Here is a 19,751-nt window from a genome sequence, read left to right on the forward strand (position 1 = left end):
CAGATGAGGCTGCTTCACTTCATGATCATAATCGTAATATTACCTGTTTGCTAATGTTAATTTCGTTTGGAGAGCTGCCTTTAAATTACTGTTGTGAGTGGATATTTTTCTGCCATTTCTTTTAGACTCACAACATCGTTCAGAACGGGTCAATATATAAAAAACAGAAATTGTTGCAAAACGATCGGAATTGCTACCGAGCGAAGTGAATTGGTCCATATCGGGCCAACTTGCTTTCTGGGGTATTCATTGCCATTATTCGGTTGAAATCTGCCCTGTAAATAATAATTCTGAAGTCGAAACCTAGGTTCGTTTAACTCAATGTATCCTAAACCCCAATTTGACCTCCGTGAGTCGGTAAAAAGGTGTAATGGCCGTATTCACCAAACTAAATGAGGCCTTAAAAATGGTTTATTTGCCAGTTCTATAACGGAAATCTGTCAAATAAACCTATTCAAATCGGCATTATGGTTTGTGAATACCGATAAGACTAACTTAAAAAAATTCAGAGGCGTGGAAATTCATTCAGTACAGTGAACATGTAAAAAGTTCCAGCTGTGGCTATCCCCTCTCCAATAATACTACATTTATGAGGTATTCTGCCAAGTGGTCGCTATGCGGCATGCCTTTCGGACTCGGCATGCTCATTGAGTTTAAACTGTAATCGGATTTCACTCATTGATATGAGAGATGCAACTTCTATTCCCTAATGGAATGTTAATGGGAAATTTAGTATAAGTACTTAAAAAATCCCATACTATAAAAAGTGTCAAAGTTTTATTTATGTCAACATTTGAAAATTTTAACATTTAAAATAAAGTTTATGCAAATTTATAAGGTAGTGGAAAAAATGCTAAAAACGGTTTTTAAGTTTTAGTCATTGCTTACAAAATTCAATTCAAAGCAAAGGATTTCGATTTTGGGCTAATGAATGCCGAACTGCGAACAATTTTGTTGGTGTAGAAGTACCTAATTTACTATCAAAAGCACTATGTTGTCATCTCAGCAGTCTAGCAATTGTCGAATTTCTGACAAGATGAAGTAGGCAATTGTGGCTAATATTCCGTCGTGTCTCACATATTTAAAATCCAACAATACTATAATTTATTCAAACATCTTTTCTGCCATTCGTCTCCCTCTTAGATTTATTCAAGGCAAAATAGACACAAAATAATTACTTTGGTGGAATCTCACAACAAAAAGTTCTACGGCAACTTGTTTCCCCCATATTTTTCATTACTGAATATTCTGTCGAATTAGCAAATAATACATGTCATTAATTACAGTTATAATTTGTAATTAATAAAATTGACAATCAATCCGATTTCATTGTTGGAGATGGTGATTATTGCTCTATGTATTTATTTGCTGATGATATTCAAATTTTAGTTACAGGAGAGCATAGATCCATGGTATATGACAACATGCACATGTTACAGGATTGGATGGCACGGAATAAATTAAAGGTTAATCATGAGGAGACGAAGGCCATGATATTTTCTTCTCAACCGACATCTTTCGATATTTTCCATAATGGCATCGCTATACAATTGGTAGATCAACTGGAACGCTTAGGTGTCATATTAGATGACAAATTGGATTTTGGTCCTCATATGCTCCTTCATCTTGGTCTGCTATGTAGAATGACATTGAGTATGCTAAGTTTAAACATTGCCATGGAATATAATTTGGAGGAGTTATGAATGAATACCATTTTTTGTAGTTTCAAATCGACATGTCCTTGATGAATGTTGCATACGCCATTTTTGACTAGTTGAGTTAGGTGCTTTAAAAGGGTTTCGCCATACTCTTGCAGAATTTTTGGCCTATTTTTATACCCACCACCGGAGGATAGGGGGAATATTCATTTAGTCATTGCGTTTACAACACATCGAAATATCAATTTCCGACCGAAAATGTGAGATATTGAGTTGCAATTTGGCACAGATACGTCTCATTGATGCACGCTGGTTAAGTTCTTGAACGGGCCAAATCGGACCATATTTTGATATAGCTGCTTTATAGACCGATTTTCCGATAAAGGGTCTAATGCCCATAAAAACTTGATTTTTTATCCGATTTTGCTGAAATTTTAAAAGTGAGTTATTTTAGGCCTCCCGAGATCTGACCCAAATATGGTTCAGATCGAACTATATTTAGATATAGCTGCCATGTAGACCGATCTCCCGATAAAGGTTCTGAAGCCCATAAAAGCTTTATTTATTGCCCAATCTCGTTGAAATTTGAAACAGTGAGTTATTTTAAGCCTCCCGACATTTGACCTAAGTATGATTCAGATCGGACTATATTGAGATATAGCTGGCATATAGACCGATCCGGCGATAAAGAGTCTAAAGCCCATAAAAGCTTTTTTTTAACCGATTTCGCTGAAATTTAAAGCAGTGAGTAGTTTTAGGCCTCCTAACATAGGACCCAAATATGGTTCAGATCGGACTATATTTAAATATAGCTGCCATATAGACCAATCTGCCAATAAAGGGTCTGAAGCTCATAAAAGCTTTATTTTTTTATCCGATTTCGCTGAAATTTAAAGCAGTGAGTAGTTTTAGCCCTATTTATTACCCGGTTTCGCTGAAATTTGAAACAGTGGACAGTTTTAGGTCTCCCGACATCCGCCCAAATATGGTTTGGATCGGACTATATTTTGATATAGCTGGCATATAGACCGATCTCCCGATAAAGAGTCTGAAGCCCATAAAAGCATTATTTTTTTATCGAATTTCACTGAAATATGAAACAGTGAGTAGTTTTAGGCCACCCGACCCAAATATGGTAAAAATTGGATTGTATTTAGGTATAGCTGTCATATAGACCGGTATGCCGGTTAAGGGTCTGAAGCTCATAAAAGCTTTATTTATTTTCCGATTTTGTTGAAATTTGAAATACAAAATTCAACAGTGGCTTATGTTTAGAAGACCACTGAATGACCAGCCGAATTTGGGTGCATTAGCTATCCAATTTTCATCGGATTGTGACAAAAGGGGGTTTACATATATATCCGAAGGTGGTGAGTATCCAAAGTTCGGCCTTTTTACTTGTTCAATTATAGTTTCTACGGTAAATTTTTTCTATGCCGTCTTTACGTTGCGTTTTTCGTACCCATCCCTTATAAGTTGATCTAGCCATGTCCGTCCGTCCGTTTGTGGAAATCACGATAGCACGCAGATAAGCGAATAAAGCATAATAATTTCTCCTATGACCTCCAAAATTCATGCCAAGTATGGTCTGAATCGATCTCTTACCAGAATAGATGTGATTTCGATACAGTTTTCACAACACTGCATAAAGTGAATGGTTAAACCTTTCAAAATAATTTATGTTAGTCCCAACTCTATTGTATATCCGCGAACAGTAATGGTTAAGTTTTATTGCAAATAAACAATTAATCACAGTGCATTATTCGTAATTGTACGTATCAAGGGGATATAAGTCGAAGTAATTCGGATATAAATCGACAGGAATGTCGTAGAAAAATTTGTTGTACATCCCGATCACAATGGTGGCTCCGACAATAAGTAGTACGATCGACATATTTGGGAAATTAGTAAAAGCTCAAATTCTATGACTTTAGCGAAGATGGATGGTGCTCCCAACTGACACAGTATTAATAATTGTTTTGGTATTTATTACTTGGCATGAGTTCGTGTTTGTAATAAAATGTTGACATGTTGTCAAATGCACGATGCACGTTACCTGGAATTTGTTTGATTGCTTTATGGCTGATTCCATATTAAAAAGTTCAAACTACAATCAATAGTTAAGGAATTCACTAGTGGTTTATCTTTCTCGGACTAAAGTCGGGGAAAGCCGATCTTTTCTTAACTTACACCACAGTGAACACAAGTTCAAAGTAATTAAAAATGAATCTAGGGAAAACATTTTTTTCAGATGTATGCACACATCCATTTAAAGCATAATAAGAGAGACAAAGTGAGTGTCAGGGGACAAATTGTATCGAATAAGATTACGTCACGTATCAAATGGATGTATTACCCCGTTCGAAAGCTGTCATATTTATATTTTTCAAATTGCTATCGATTAATTTTGCATTGAAGTTGATTTGAAGATATGTTTGTGATAAAACACAAGTGACTATTAACATCTAGACGAAATTCGGAGTTGGTGATTGCTACTTTAAGAGCGAAATGAAAATAAAATCATATTTAGTGACTAAGCTCATTTTTGGCTTAATGGGTTCGTCAATAACCAAAATATGCGTTATCGGTCAGTTGAAATTCCACATGTGCTTCACGAATCAACACTCATCCACAAAATAATAACTGTTTATTATTGGGCCATGCTTCTTCGTCGACGATGCCAATCGTCACGTTGGCGTGATTGGTCAATGCTACCGCGCCATAAAATGGCCTGAATTGGAAGATATGGACCTGGGCGAGATGTGGTTTCAACAGGACGGTGCTACAAGAAACACAGCATACGTTAGAATATATTGAAGAGTAAGTTTGATGAGTGTGTTATCTCAAGATATGGCCAGTCGATTGGCGACCCGGTGCGTACGATTTGGTTCCTTTAGACTATTTTCTTTTGCATTATGTCAAGTCATTGGTCTCTGCCAATATTGAATGGGGTATAGTAACCTTTTCGGCTGAAATGTGTGGTCAAGTTCTCGTCCAATATGTTGGACCATTGGCGGATGCAAACGTGCCCGCGGTGGCGGATGCATAAAAGAAATATTCGACATTTTAACTTTTTTTGTGAAAAACTTTGGACTTACGATAAAAGTTGTAAGTACCGTCATTAAAGTCCTATATTCAATTTTTTCTTTATTCAGAGGACCGATAGGTTGTCAACAGCTTGGACCAATCCGCCCTATCTTTGTTTGTGTTGGCGTTTCCATTAGATCTAATTTGAAACAGCCAATAGAGGCCAAGCGCCCTCTTGGCTTAACGGCTATATCATTGATGATCAGGTGGTAGTCGTCTTCAAATGACAATGTGACAACTTATTAAATATTCATCATTTGGTGTTTTTTTAATCAAATTAAATTGCCATATTAAACGAATTTCTGGTCTAAACAACTAATTTGTCAGTGTATAAATTTGGTAGCCACCTTTGCGCATATGTGTACATGACCACCTGTACCGCTGCAAGCCTGGGTTCGAAAGCTGGCGAGGACGTTAGAATAAATGGTCATCCCCTCACACATTTGGTGGCGACACTTCTTAGTAATTAAATCATGTAATACTTTCGATATCGATATCGCCCCTTTGCGATATCAAAAAAAAAAAAAAAAAAATAGCATGTTGTTCCTTCCAGATCATCCTACATAATCGGTGAAAATTTCAAGAAAATCTTTTGAAAAGAATGCCAAGTTGAATTTAATGTTGTAACATATTTCAAACTCAATCTTTTACCAATTTATCGAGTAAATATTACCAAGCAATGTATGTGTCTTAAACATTATTTTTTGTGTTTTGGTTTACCTGGCAATTTGTCTGTTGCTGTTATGATTTTTGTCATTGGGAATACCAGCTTTTTTGTATCTAAATTGCCACTTTCCGAGTATTCTGACTGCTCTTTGCTCAGTCAAAAATAAAAAATGGTGTATATGAGAGAGTGAGTTAGTGTCTCAACCAGTGACGAGCACACAGTTGTAATTATGTTCTAGCGCATGGGCTTGACGGGGTTTATTTTCTTGTCTCAAATGGTTTCTTTTTATTAATATTTAAAAAATAAAATAAGTTGTCAAGTCCTTGTTATAAAACCCGATAGCCGCTATTCAAAACTAAGTATTACGCACACCAGTGACAGGCACACAGTTGTAATTATGTTCTAGCGCATGGAATTGACGGGGTTTATTTTCTTGTCTCAAATGGTTTGCTTTTTATTTAAAAAAATAAGTTGTCAAGATCTTGTTATGAAAACCGATATACGCTATTCAAAACTAAGTATTACGCACACAAGGGCTTAAGAAGTCCTATCGGAAGATCAGTTCATATGGGAAGTGTGCATGACTTCTACGGCAAATCAAAACGTGTGGCGAGAGAACACGCGAGTACAAGCGCCTATGTTAATGTTAAGAAATTAAAAATTCTTTATTGTTTAGAAACATGCCTTCTAAAATACCAATTCTTATGTACAAACGAATCACGTGACTATACCATAAAAATACCATAACACACCATAAAAATGCGAGTTAATGAAGATCACTTTAATTCACTCCTTCGTTGTTTCTTGTTTATTTTTGTAAAGTAAAACCAATGTATTAATTTTGGAAAACTCTTTTTTAAATAATTCATATACACAGTGTAAAGTTTTGTATAACAGTTAAAATATTTACATAAAAGTCATTCATTCATTGACTTATCCATTTCATGAACCTTCTGAGGGTGAAGTGAGAATTAAAACTTGCGCCTGAAAATATGCTCAGAATCTCTCTTGTTTAAATATAAATATAGCTGAACCAAATAAATTGTAGCTTGGCAGGGTTGTTTGGTAGACATTCTGTGTGCTAGACGGAGTTGAAGTTACACAACGATTAATTGAAAACTTGTCGAGATGGCATAACACTTTCAATCCTAGTTGCTAGCTGAGTCTGTGGCTCGAGCTGTTCTCTGGTAGAAGTAGTCAGGAAGGGAGGGTTGATGTGAGTTAAGGGGCTCTGGGGCACTCGCAGCTAAACTATCTAAAAAGGAAAATTGATCCTGGTTCCGCAAAGCCTTAGGCGGAGGGAACGTTTCGCCTTGGTTGAGGGCCGTAAAAGGATTTTTCACCGTGTAATTAATAACACCAGCATTATCGAACTCGTACGGATGGTTGCTATGGCTTGGTCGCGTAAAATAGCCCTGTGTGGGGGCAAGATTCAGAGATTTTGCTTGTATGGAATTCGTTAGCTGATAGTAATGGTTCAATGGCACAGGTATTGGGATTCCTGGGTATGTTCTGGTTTGGTAATTGTTCGGAAATTGACTAATTTGGGCTGTGGCTTTCAATCCAGATAATGGTATTTTTATTATTCGGTTATTTACCTCCTCTGTATTGAGGTTTTTCAAAAAAAATCGATGGAATTTTGAGGATATTACGTACACGTAACTGTTTTCCTGAGCCGGTATGGTCATGTCGGACACAAATTGCAAACGAACTTGATCTTGGGCCAAGACATGCTGTTCGTTGGTGTAGGGGTTCCATGAGGCAACGGCAGTTTCGGTTACAGGGCTGAATATGAGACTTCCGTCGAGTAGCGACACGGCAATGCTAATGCCCTGAGAAGATTTTTTCCCTACCAATTTTACCGGTAAGACTTGATTGATTGAAATGGGCCCAGCTCTAAGAACTTCACGGGTAACTGAAAATATTCTGTTGGAAAAAGAAAATGGTTATTATTAGGTAATTTTTTTAGCTATGTGTGGCCGGTAAACTAACCGATCTGTGGCGAATGGCTGGAAGTACACAACAGCCTTGTGGGGATCGAATGTAAAACCTACGATTCCATCCATTAGAACAAAACGGTCGTTGAGGATCTGGGCTTGTGCAAAGTCCGGGTCAGGGTACATAGCTGGATGAGATACTCTCCATGTGGTATCGCGAATGCAATCGTAAACCACAATGCCTAAAAAATAATAATATAGTAATATCAAGGATTTTGTTCCAAATCAGTTTTTATTTTATTGAGCTTTGATGCTTTTACAGATGCTATATACATAAACATTTGTGTTATTTAGTATTTGGTTGCAAAAACGTTGTTTATTCCCCTTGCATAAACAACGGCAGTAAGCTTTCGGCGCATTTATTCAACAACGTTCTTGCTAACGTCTGAGGAGATTTTCTGCCACTCTTTCTTTAAAACGTATTTTAGCATACCCTTGTTAGTACACGCAAAAAAAAAAAATAATTTCCCGTAAACGAAATTTTGGATAAACAAACTTTTTTTTAGAGAATTTGTTTATGGTAAAATTATATTTAGATAAGAGTTCGATTACGATGAAACTATGAAGGACTTTCCCAGCAATTGGAAGCACAAACAATTCTGTGTGCATACTGTGAGCTCCTTCATGAAGCGCAATTGTTTCGTCCGCTGAGGTCAGCACTGCTTTTAGTAATTGTGTAAAGGAAGAATATAATAATTCAAACGCAATGGTTAGGTTGAAAAGAGGATGCAGATATTAATCCGTCCCATGCCACTATGGACATACACCTTAGCCAGTAATCGGCTTGTAGAGCGCTCTAAAAACTATAACGTAACCTCTAAAAATAAAATTTTAAGTTAGGACTTCCGTGCTACTTACAAAATCCTTAATTGTTTTCAATACCACTCCCCTAAGTTGGTTCATGTCTGGTATTGTGTCTCCACCTAAGAGCCGATATCTGTTAGACGCGAAAGCCGGGCAATGACAAAGGAAATGCTCCAACGTCCCATCATCTTCCCCGCATGCCCTACACATGCTATCACTTGCGTACCGATCTTACATAAGTGAGCTCGTAGTCCTATGTGTCCCATTGTGACACCAACAGCTATACTGACCTCCTTCTTACTTCCTTTCAGTAATATATACAACATTGGTCGCAAGCTCCGAGGAAAGCGATTGTTGTGATAGAGTATCCTACCCATCTCGAATGTGCTAGATGAGTCTGTAGTAGGTAGTATGTATGGATAGCCTTGTAGCAATACATGCTATAGCCCAATTTGTATTTACGGTAATCTGATTAGAAGTATGAACCCTATCTCCTGTTGAGTCTGGCGAATACGGGCGTTGACGTCGATGAGCCTACATTTTGATCTGTTTGTGGCAAACACAAAGACGGCACTTTAAAATTTTAATATATCCAAGTTTCAACCTAATTTATGGATTATGATTGTATGCTCGTACTACCATGCATTTCGTTTGTCTTAGGTAAATATTATGAGGGCGAGATACACTTTTCTGGAAGTGGTAGTCGGAATACTAAACTTACCAAATTTATAATTTAGGCCTAAATTAGATGGATTAAACATAGTATTGACTTATAAAAATCTTTTCAAACAAGGTGTTAATTGCTTTAACTTTTTTTGATATTTTTTGTATTACGGCAAGTGATTGGTAAAGAAGGTATACGCTGGACATATTTTTAATTGTACTAATGAAATTGTTATTCGATAGTATAAATTGTGTATTGACCAATATTATATTGTTTCCCTTTTCCGTGATTATGTAACGTGAAAAAAAGTGCGAATAAGTCAAATATAAGTGTAGCGTCTATCACATACGGACAAAGTTGCGTGGCTAGACAAATGAAATATCAAGAAAATTGGAAGTGTGGTTTTTATCTCTACACGAAATGTAATTTTTTTACTAAAGTTTTAAAGTAAAGCAACTTTATTGAAATGTTGCATTAAAATAGTGTAATGCAGAAAAATGTCGGATGTTTAACAAATTGGAGGACATTGTAAACATGGAATTTATAAATAGATATTATTAATATCATCTCATTTTAATATTCTAATACCCATACACACATATATATTGTAGATTATATTGACTTGGGCGCTGTGAAAGGAAGATAACAAGTGTGGATCTAGATTTCGTGGTATTGCATGCAAAATGTTAAGATTGGTATTTATTACGATTCATTTTAAATTCGTATGTATATAAATTATATTGTTTATAAAACTCTTTGCAAACAGTGTCACCGACAACGAAGAGATGCTCAAAACGGATCTCAAAAAATATATACATAAATATATTTAAGCAATATATTTCATGTTTTATTCGCAATTTAATCCAATGAAATGAAACGTTTTTACTTATGTGAAAAATGTCAATTATTTATTTTTATTAAAACAGTAAAAACGTTATTTAAAAGAAATGGCAAATTTGAAATAAATGGATTATTGAGTTAAAGATCACTTTAATTGGATTTCGGAGCTTTTCATCCAAATCCAAATCCAAATTGCAAAATTGTTAATCAATTAATCTTAATTGAACATAGTTTTTAAATTTTTCAGTGTACTTGGCATAGTTGTTGGAAGTCATAGCAAAATCCTTCATAAAAAAATTCAGCAAAATCAGTTTTTGCGCTGTCTGGAGGTTCAAGAAGTCAAGATCCAAGATCGGTTTATATGGCAGCTATATCAAAATATGGACCCATATGGCCCATTTACCATCCCAAGCGACCTACACTGATAGGAAGTATGTGTGCAAAATTTCAAGCGCACTCCTTCGAAAGATAGCGTGCTTTCCACAGACAGACAAAGGGCTGACATGGCTAGATCGACTTAAATGTCATGGCGATCAAGAATATATGTACTTTCTGGGGTCTTTGACGAATATGTCGAGAAGTCACAAACAGACTGACTGAATTATATGCTATGGTTGAGGGTATAAGAAGACAGCGCAAATTTTTAACCGATTCCACTGAAATTTTGCACGTAGACTTCCACATAAACCGGGAGAGTACGTGGGAGCGAGCATAATTTTGAGAGTTTGGTAATTGAGAGCTCTTAAATTTTTACTGAAAAAGTACGCGATCAGACCTTAAAGAGGACGCTATTACTATCTGCTTTTGCATGAATTTTGTACGTGTTGATTTGTTATGACATCCAATAGACAGACAAAGGGCTGACATGGCTAGATCGACTTAAAATGTCATGGCGATCAAGAATATATATACTTTACGAGGTCTTAGATCAATATTTCGATGCCTTACAAACGGAATGGCGAAATTAGTATACTACCATCCTATGGTAGAGGGTATAAAAAGTAACTCGTTTAACCGAGAAATTGATTGCTCGGAATGCTTTCGAACCCGACCAATCTGGATAATCGTTGCCACACATTTGTGAAATTTCATACTCAGGTATTTTTATAAAAAAGGTGTGACAACATGGGCTTTGGGAAGTCCAACACTAAAACGGAGGTATTACAAAAAGGGGCAGCGAAGCGGACCAGGGCATGCTAGTTTGTCTATAAATGGAGAACATGGCTTGAGTCCACACGAATATGTACATCGGATCGTTTGGCGTATTTAATAACTGTGTTAAAATTCAATATCAGCTGATCCAATACACTGGTATGCTCCCAATATATGGTTAATTTATTGCTTACTCTTGCCCAATGAATTTGAACACTAATAACTCAGGTTTCCATCATCACTGCCATAACCACCTCCACATGGCACGCAAACCCAAATCACCATTTGAGTTATTAAAAAAAAAAAAATAAAAATAAAAATAAACACAAAGCCCATAGACTGGCTTCGACATGGTTTTTTTTTGGCTTATTATGGTCATTAACAACATGTGAAATGTAATGTAACTGGACAATAAATTGCAAAGTGAGACATAATTAAAGTAAAGTAGGTTCTTCTTATAGGTTTCCATTTAAAACTGATTTGAAACTAGACCGAAAAAATATTAGCTCGGCTTTAGCCGGTTAAACTAAGTATTGACTATGTTGTTAACAAGCCGAATTATATGAAGGGTGATTTGTGTGATACCAAGTAACATCAACGTTATTAGACGTGGTTGATCCAGACAGAACTAGTTCATTGAAACTGATCCCAATAAGGAACTCCAGGTTTTAGTTTCAGCTCTTTCTTTCATAATGTTCCACAGATCCTTTTCATTGTATTTACTCTTTTGTTTTATATATTCCGTACTTTGTCTTGCTGTCGTTATTTGAAGGAACATTTTAAAAATTTTTTATGCATTCGCTATTTTTTTAAAAACACCACAAAATATAATTGCTAAATCACAACTAATGTAGTAGTATGAATATAACGAATGTAGTGAGAGTGCGGCATCTTACGGTATACCGTTTGGTTTGCTCAATAAAAATCTGGTCGAAAAGAGACCAAAACCGTAAGGAAATAAATACGCCTTTTAAGGGAGCAAACCTTATATCGAGAGATCGGTCTGTATGGCAGCTCAAACTATCGAAATCGGGAAATAAATGTGCGTTTTATTAGGACACGGCCTAAAACCGGGAGATTTCTTTTTAAAGCAGCTATATTCAATTATAGCTCGACCGGGACCATACTCAGAACTGACGTAGAAGACTCGAGTACAAATCAGCATAACCCATCTTCGAATTAAAGTTGCTTGAGGTTAAAATTATCCATACAAGGTTGAATTTCAATATCTTAATTTTTAAAGATTGTAGGGTGATTTCAACAGGCAGACGGCACCTAAGCATAAAGATTCCAAGTCAATATTAAAAACCTATTATTTTTTGTTTTTGTTATTATTTAAGAAGTCTCTTTAAACTTACCAGGTTCCACCGTATCCGAGATGTACACGAAAACGTCATCACATGTACCAGATTTTGTGGTGGTTTCGTCTATCACCAAATTCGTGAACAAGGATTCTCCTCTTAAGACTCCAGATGGGAAGTCTATGCGTCGCACAACTTGGTTGGTTTTCAAGTCGAACACTAAGATTTTCGGGGGACAAGTTTTTTCGTAGTCCTCTAGAGATCGTGAAATACCAGCATCCAACACCCACAAGCGATTGCAGGAATCCACACGCATGCGGTAAACTGAAATCAAAACCAAGTCGCTGCAATTGAAATCGGTCCGGCCAGTAGTAGTGTATGACCAGTCTGGATAGGCCTATAATGAAAGTGCGATAAAAATCAAAGAATAGATGTTACTAATACTTCGATTTAACTAATTAATACTTGACAAAAAAAAGAGGTAAAAACACAACGAGTTACGACAGACCGAACTTTAGGTATATTCATCAACGTCATCTTAGCTTATTTCTTCTAAAGCTGTCATCAGCAACATTCAAAAGACATATCCTTGTCTGATGTAAAAGTCTCTTCGTTTTTAGTAAACCTTTTAAGGACTTCGTTGCGGTAAGTTATGGCTCTTAAACTCGAAAATTAAAAAAAAAAATCTTTGCTGCCAAAAATGTCTCTGTTTCGTCATTCCGTTTGTAACACATCGAAATATTCTGTAAGACCTTCATGCCATTTTAAGTCGATCTAGCCATGTTCGTCCTTCTGTCCATCTGTCTAACTTTCGAAGGAGTAAAGCTAGCCGCTTGAAATTTTGCATTGCAAATGCAAATTTTGGGATTGTAAATGGGCCATATCGATCTAGGTTTTGGGATAGCTAGGATAGCTGCCATATAAACCGATATTGGATCTTGTCTTATTGAGACACTAGAAGGCGAAATTCTTATCCGATTTGGCTGAAATTTTGCATGTGATCTTTTGTTATGACTTGCAACAACTGTGATTATTATGGTTAAAATCGGTGAATAGCCTGATATAGCTGTCATATGAACCGATCTGCGAATTTGACTTCTTGAGCCTCTAGGGGGCGCAATTCTAATCCGATTTGGCTGAAATTTTGCATGAAGTGTTTTGTTATTACTTTCTATCACTATCCTTAGTAGATTTAAATCGGTGCATGACCTGATATAGCTCCCAAATAAACCGACGATTATACTTCTTAAGTCTCTAGGGGGCGCAATTCTCATCCGACTCCCAAGACCTTGAACATACGTGTCAAATACGGTCTGAATCGGTCTATATCCTGATACAGCTCCCATATAAACCCATCTCCCTACATGAGGTGCAAGGGTGCAATTCTTATCCGAATAGGGTGACATTTTACAGAATAACTTATACTATGGTCTTCAACATTCAGTTTAATTATGGTCCGAATCGGAGCATAATTTGATATAGCTACAAAAGCTTAGCAATTCCTATCTATTATGCTTTGTTTGCCTAAAAAGAGATACCGAGCAAAGAACAAATGCGATCCATGGGGGAGAGTATATAGGATTCGGCCCGGCCGCACTTAGCACGCATCTACTTGTTCTCATATAGTAAAAAAAAAATAATTCGTTAGGATGCCAAGTTCAATTTAATGTTGTAATATAATTCAAAATCAAATGTTTACAAATTATAAGCAGATCTCAGTTTATTTAGATTTATTTCGATGTTATGATACACAATTATATTAAAAGCCTTAAATTTTCGCACAATTCCATTATGGTTTTGTTTTATGATCCGCGCACATTAAAATACCTACTTTCCGGTGGATAATTCTTTATCGCGTTAATGTTACTAAACAATGTAAATGCCTTGAAATTCTTGTATCTGGCGGCCATTTGTGTGTTGCTCTAATGATTTTTGTCATTGGACATACCAGAATTTTTATACCGAAACTTTAAAATTTACACTTTCCGAGTTTACCATCTGCACTAGTCTGAGTTGCTCAATATACTGACCGTGCTTTGCTCAGTCGAAGCAAAGAAGGAAAAAAGTTGTGTGTGATAATGTGCCTATACCAGTGACGTGCACACAATTGCAAGCCTATGGGTCTGTTTAGGATTATTTTCTTGTGTACGAGTAATGAGCTCTAATACTTACCCTTTCTCTCTAGTAGGAGTGACACAATAGAATAATTATTGGCCCTGTACACGAATAATCGTTTACGGCAATCGAAGCACTTTTGCAATTAAAGAGTTTCTGGTCTTACAACAAAAGAAAGGACCATTTACCGTAGACGAAGCTACTAAAGGGTTTACGATAAACAAATTTAGTTCAATTGTACTAATATGTTTAAACGAGATATTACAAGGTTCCCAGCAAAACATTGGTAAGTACATGTCACTATTTTTGGCATGTAAAATAATGGATAATGAGTTATCAACAGGAATAACATCTGTGTTACTGGTAGTACAAGTGTCATTACATACAACATTCGACGAAGCTTAAGAATAAGCACTTATTTGTAATAATAGAAAAAAAAATCATTATTACAATCTTGGTATTGATAAAAATGGTATTAAGAAACTGCGGACAAAATTATCTCACACCCATGAGTGCTGTCCTTTACAAGGTTAAGCTCAATGATAAGGGACCTCCCTTTTATTGGCAAGTCCGAATGGCTTGCCGCAAAGCAACACCACTGAGTAGCACTAGGAAATACTGTAGCGTTATTAATATAAAAAAATTTAATTTGTTCTACCTCCCCACAAACCTGTTGATTGTTCCGCATGCTGTGGGCGTAAGTTTAAAGAAATAAAAAAATTTTAAAATAATTTTGCTGGTCCGAGATTCAAACTCGGGACCTTAGTATTGTAAATCTTTTGATGTACGCTCTGTGCCACAAAACTACTTAACTCACTCCCATGTGTTGGAATATTGTGTCTATAAATATGTCAAACATAAACACAAAGCAATGGCCATCTTTGGTGAAATAGAATTAAAGTTTGCTTTTGTATTCAAACAATAGTAATGTGGATGAATGCGTAGAGCGTCTGCTTTAAAAACGGAAGGTTCTTGGTTCATCTCTTGGCTGCGGTGAAGGTAATGTTTTTATTTCATTTATAATTTGAATCATCCATATAAACACTGAGTATTGAGAATGTGGTGGTAGGGAAATGCGCGAACATGTTGAGCCTAAGTAGTTATTTTTTGGCAACGTTCAACTAAGACAATATGTCATTATTTTTTTACAAACTTGTATGCTAAAGCATAAGCACTTATTTTTGAACTATTGGTATGCTTGTGCGGAAGGACATGCCTAAAAATACATAGTTGTTAGTTTTTGAGTGAGCTTACATTTCTGGTTATTTGGTATTGAGAGTTTTTGGTGGGTTATGTTATAGCTCCCAAATAAAACGACTTGTAGATTTGACATATTGAGAAGAAGCGCTTCAGAGAAGTATTCGTTTTAGAGAAGTAGTTACGGAAAGGTTAAAATATGTGAATGTGAAAAAAGTAGTGTTTTCAATTTTTATTCGTTATAGAGAACAATACGTTATTGAGAAGTTCGATGCTACCTTACTTCTTTACACTGTCCACCAACTATTTCTTTCACTGAATGTCAAACAATTATTTACTTTGGGTGAACAGGATCGCTCCTAACTGGCTATCTTAAGTAATTTTTTCTTTTATTACTTTAGTTGTTTTTCCTACACTTCTATGTTTAAATACAAAAAGTGACATCCACCCACTCACTAAATTTTGCATGTTACTGTAATTATAAGATTTGTTGTTGTGCAGACACGCAATGGATTTACAAACAACAACAAAAATGCAAACGCCACCGAATCTTGCGCAATTTGCCAACCTATAGGTTATAAAGGGTGATTTTTTTGAGGTTAGGATTTTCATGCATTAGTATTTGACAGATCACGTGGGATTTCAGACATGGTGTCAAAGAGAAAGATGCTCAGTATGCTTTGACATTTCATCATGAATAGACTTACTAACGAGCAACGCTTGCAAATCATTGAATTTTATTACCAAAATCAGTGTTCGGTTCGAAATGTGTTCAAATTTTGACAAATTTTGTTCAGCGATGAGGCTCATTTCTGGTTGAATGGCTACGTAAATAAGCAAAATTGCCGCATTTGGAGTGAAGAGCAACCAGAAGCCGTTCAAGAACTGCCCATGCATCCCGAAAAATGCACTGTTTGGTGTGGTTTGTACGCTGGTGGAATCATTGGACCGTATTTTTTCAAAGATGCTGTTGGACGCAACGTTACGGTGAATGAACACATTTCGAACCGAACACTGATTTTGGTAATAAAATTCAATGATTTGCAAGCGTTGCTCGTTAGTAAGTCTATTCATGATGAAATGTCAAAGCATACTGAGCATCTTTCTCTTTGACACCATGTTTGAAATCCCACGTGATCTGTCAAATACTAATGCATGAAAATCCTAACCTCAAAAAAATCACCCTTTATGTATACAATGCGAGCCACACATATTTTTTTATTGAAAATAAATTCCACATTTTCAGAGCTTTTTCTAATGTATATCTATGTAAAAATATCTTTCGATTTTGCTAATTGTTAATTCAATTGAATCCATTCAGTCTTATTCTGTTTTTACGAGATAGATACGCTCCTCGCGTAAAAAAAGATAGGATAACCATATAAAAGGTGGTGATTGCTTTCCCATTTTAAATATTAGCTACAATACGATGAATAAAATAATTCAAATACATGTTGCATCATACGAGCGATGGCTCAAAAGTTACAAAATGTTTCACTCAGAGAAATTAATTAATAAAATCAGCGAAAAAATTTGGTGTAGCTACAAAAAGCCAGATGGAAATGGGACAGTAGTAATTTGTTGCTAAAAAGGGAAACAATGTAATTTTCATGATCTTATTTCATGTTTTAATGCCATGTTCGCACTCTACTCCTAAAACCTTTTATTTGAGACCCAGATTGGCGTAAACGTGTCACATTGAGAAGGATTGGCTGCCCTTGAGAAACTTGGACCACATTTTGGATATCAAATTCGTATACTATTCTCGAATATCTTGAATTTGAATCCCATATTGTCTTATTTTGGTTACAAGACCGTAAAGGCGTTTTGTGGTAAGATCCTCTTTGGAGGCCACCGCAGCGTAGAGATAGAATGTCCGTCTTTTACGCTGATGAACGCCTGCGTTCGAATTCTGCCGAGAACATCGAAAAACATTTTCAGTGGTGGTTAACCCCTCCTATTGCTGGTGACATATGTGAGGTACTGTGCCACGTAAAACCCTATCCGTAAAGAGGTGTCGCACTGTGGCACGCCGTTCGGACTCGTCTGTAAAAAGGGGGCCCCTTACCATTAAGTTTAAACTTGAATCGGACAGCACTGATTGAAATGTGAGAAGTATACCCCTGGTCCCTAATGGTATGGTAATGGTCCCTTCATAGGTAAATTTGCAATTTGCCCTCTAAACTTGAATCCATATTTTAATGTTAGGTTTACTCTACCTCTAAAACACATTGTCATGATCGAGATTTTAGAGGCTAGAATGACTTTGTTTCGCTATACCTTTCATGGGAGGCCCTTATAACTGAGCTCAAACTTGAATCGAATAACGCGTTGATTTTTATTTTCTTTAAACAGTTTCTTGAACAAGAGAGGCATGAAGTAACAGCGGCATTTATATGATGTCCATCTCAGGTAGATCAAAAACAAAACAGCATGCCATGTAGAGTGCTCTGTCGCCATGGGCTATTTTATACGCGAATGAGCTCTGCAAGTGTCAACATTGTTATTGAACGCTTCAACAGCATTTTCTGGCGATGAAAACCATTTTTAGCTTAATGTGTGGGAATAAAAAGAACCCATTAGGTGCGAAGCCACGGCATTTCGGCGGATGAACCACCAATTCGACGTTTTTGCCTGTCAAAAAAGCACTGGTTTGAGCCGATGTGTGAGAGCGCGCATTGTCATCGTAAGGATTCGGAATTCTATGCAAATGCATATTCGTTGTCGTTCATCTAAATACAAAGACAACAATATATTTTTACGAATCAAGGACAGTAGATTAAAATGCCATCGGTTTGTTTGCGCATAAAATTGCATATTTCACTTTAAATGCATATATTTGCATATCTGTGCAAAGCCCTTAAGCTAAAAACAAGTAAAAGCGAGCTAAGTTCGGCCGGGCCGAATTTTGGGAACCACCACCATGGATTCTGCAAAAATATGGGAGCTCTTTCTAGTTATAGACTGAATTGAACCATACTTGGCGCAGTTGTTGAGAGTTATAAGAGGACACTTTATGCAAAATTCCAACCAAATCGGAAAAAAATCGCGGCTTATAAGGGCTCAAGAAGTCAAATCGGGAAATCGGTTTATATGGGAGCTATATCATGTTCTTGACCGATTACAACCGTACCTGGCACAATTGTTGGGAGTCATAACAGAACACCATGTACAAAATTTCAGCCGAATCGGATGAAAATTGCGGCTTCCTGGGGCTCAGGAAATCAAATCAAGAGATCGGTTTTTATGAGAGCTATATCAGGCTATAGACCGATTTGGACCGTACTTGACACAGTTGTTGGGAGTCATAACAGAATACTATGTGCAAAAGTTCAAATCGGATTAAATTTGAAATACTTTATGGGGTCCTAGATCAATATGACTAGAATGACTAGATTAGTATACCCTCTTCCTAGAGTGGTGGGTATAAAAACTATCACAGAATATGGTGTGTTACCACTAAATGATCATTCTGAGTTTAAGATGTGATTTAATATTTATATTCAGGCGTTGATGCACTACGCTTTACGTTAAAACTAAGCTTAACCACTCTCCGGCAATTTTGTTATTTATTGTATTATTGGATTATTTTCCAATGCCATGCTAACACGATATATGTATGTATATGGCAACCATATTCAAATATAATCCGGTCTGCTTCGTATTCGGGGAGGATGTGTATGTGTAAAAGTATTTATTGGGTTGCCCAAAAAGTCGGTAATATAGTAGTAATATAGTCGGCGTTGACAAATTTTTTCAACGGCTTGTGACTCTGTAATTGCATTCTTTCTTCTGTCAGTTATCAGCTGTTACTTTTAGCTTGCTTTAGAAAAAAGTGCGCGAAATTTTGTTTACATTTGTTTGTTTGGCGTCAATTTTAATATGGGTACCACATGTATTGAAAGAAATTCATTTAACAAACCGAATCAACGCTTGTGATATGCACCTTAAACGCAATGAATTCGATCCGTTTTTAAAACGAATCATAACTGGAGATGAAAAATGGATTGTTTACAACAACGTTAGTCGAAAACGATCATGGTCCAAGCATGGTGAACCAGCTCAAACCACTTCAAAGGCTGATATCCACCAAAAGAAGGTTATGTTGTCTGTTTGGTGGGATTGGAAGGGTGTGGTATATTTTGAGCTGTTTCCAAGGAACCAAACGATTAATTCGGATGTTTACTGTCAACAATTGGACAAATTGAATACAGCCATCAAGGAGAAGCGACCAGAATTGGTCAATCGTAAAGGTGTCATATTCCACCA

At 36.4% G+C, this 19,751-nt stretch overlaps 1 protein-coding gene and 1 long non-coding RNA gene across 2 annotated transcripts in view; both read right to left on the minus strand.

Moving 5' to 3' along the window:
* Positions 1-1,324: 1,324 nt before the first annotated feature.
* Positions 1,325-3,634, minus strand: LOC106083791 (uncharacterized). The gene is made up of 3 exons (XR_001220704.2): positions 3,264-3,634; positions 1,712-2,084; positions 1,325-1,634 (listed from the first exon to the last, which is right to left on the minus strand). It is a non-coding gene; the product is annotated as an uncharacterized LOC106083791 (long non-coding RNA).
* A 2,544-nt stretch (positions 3,635-6,178) lies between these two features.
* LOC106083813 (major royal jelly protein 1) overlaps positions 6,179-19,751 on the minus strand; it is a 64,327-nt gene continuing 50,754 nt past the window's right edge. Inside the window, exons 3-5 of the mRNA XM_013247067.2 lie at positions 12,228-12,567; positions 7,405-7,591; positions 6,179-7,338 (exon numbers count right to left, since the gene is read on the minus strand). Of these exons, the coding sequence (XP_013102521.2) occupies positions 6,561-7,338; positions 7,405-7,591; positions 12,228-12,567 (1,305 nt within the window). The 3' untranslated portion in view covers positions 6,179-6,560. The remainder of the gene's footprint in view (positions 7,339-7,404; positions 7,592-12,227; positions 12,568-19,751) is intronic.

The sequence above is a fragment of the Stomoxys calcitrans genome, chromosome 2, assembly GCF_963082655.1.
Source record: "Stomoxys calcitrans chromosome 2, idStoCalc2.1, whole genome shotgun sequence".
NCBI lineage: Eukaryota > Metazoa > Arthropoda > Insecta > Diptera > Muscidae > Stomoxys > Stomoxys calcitrans.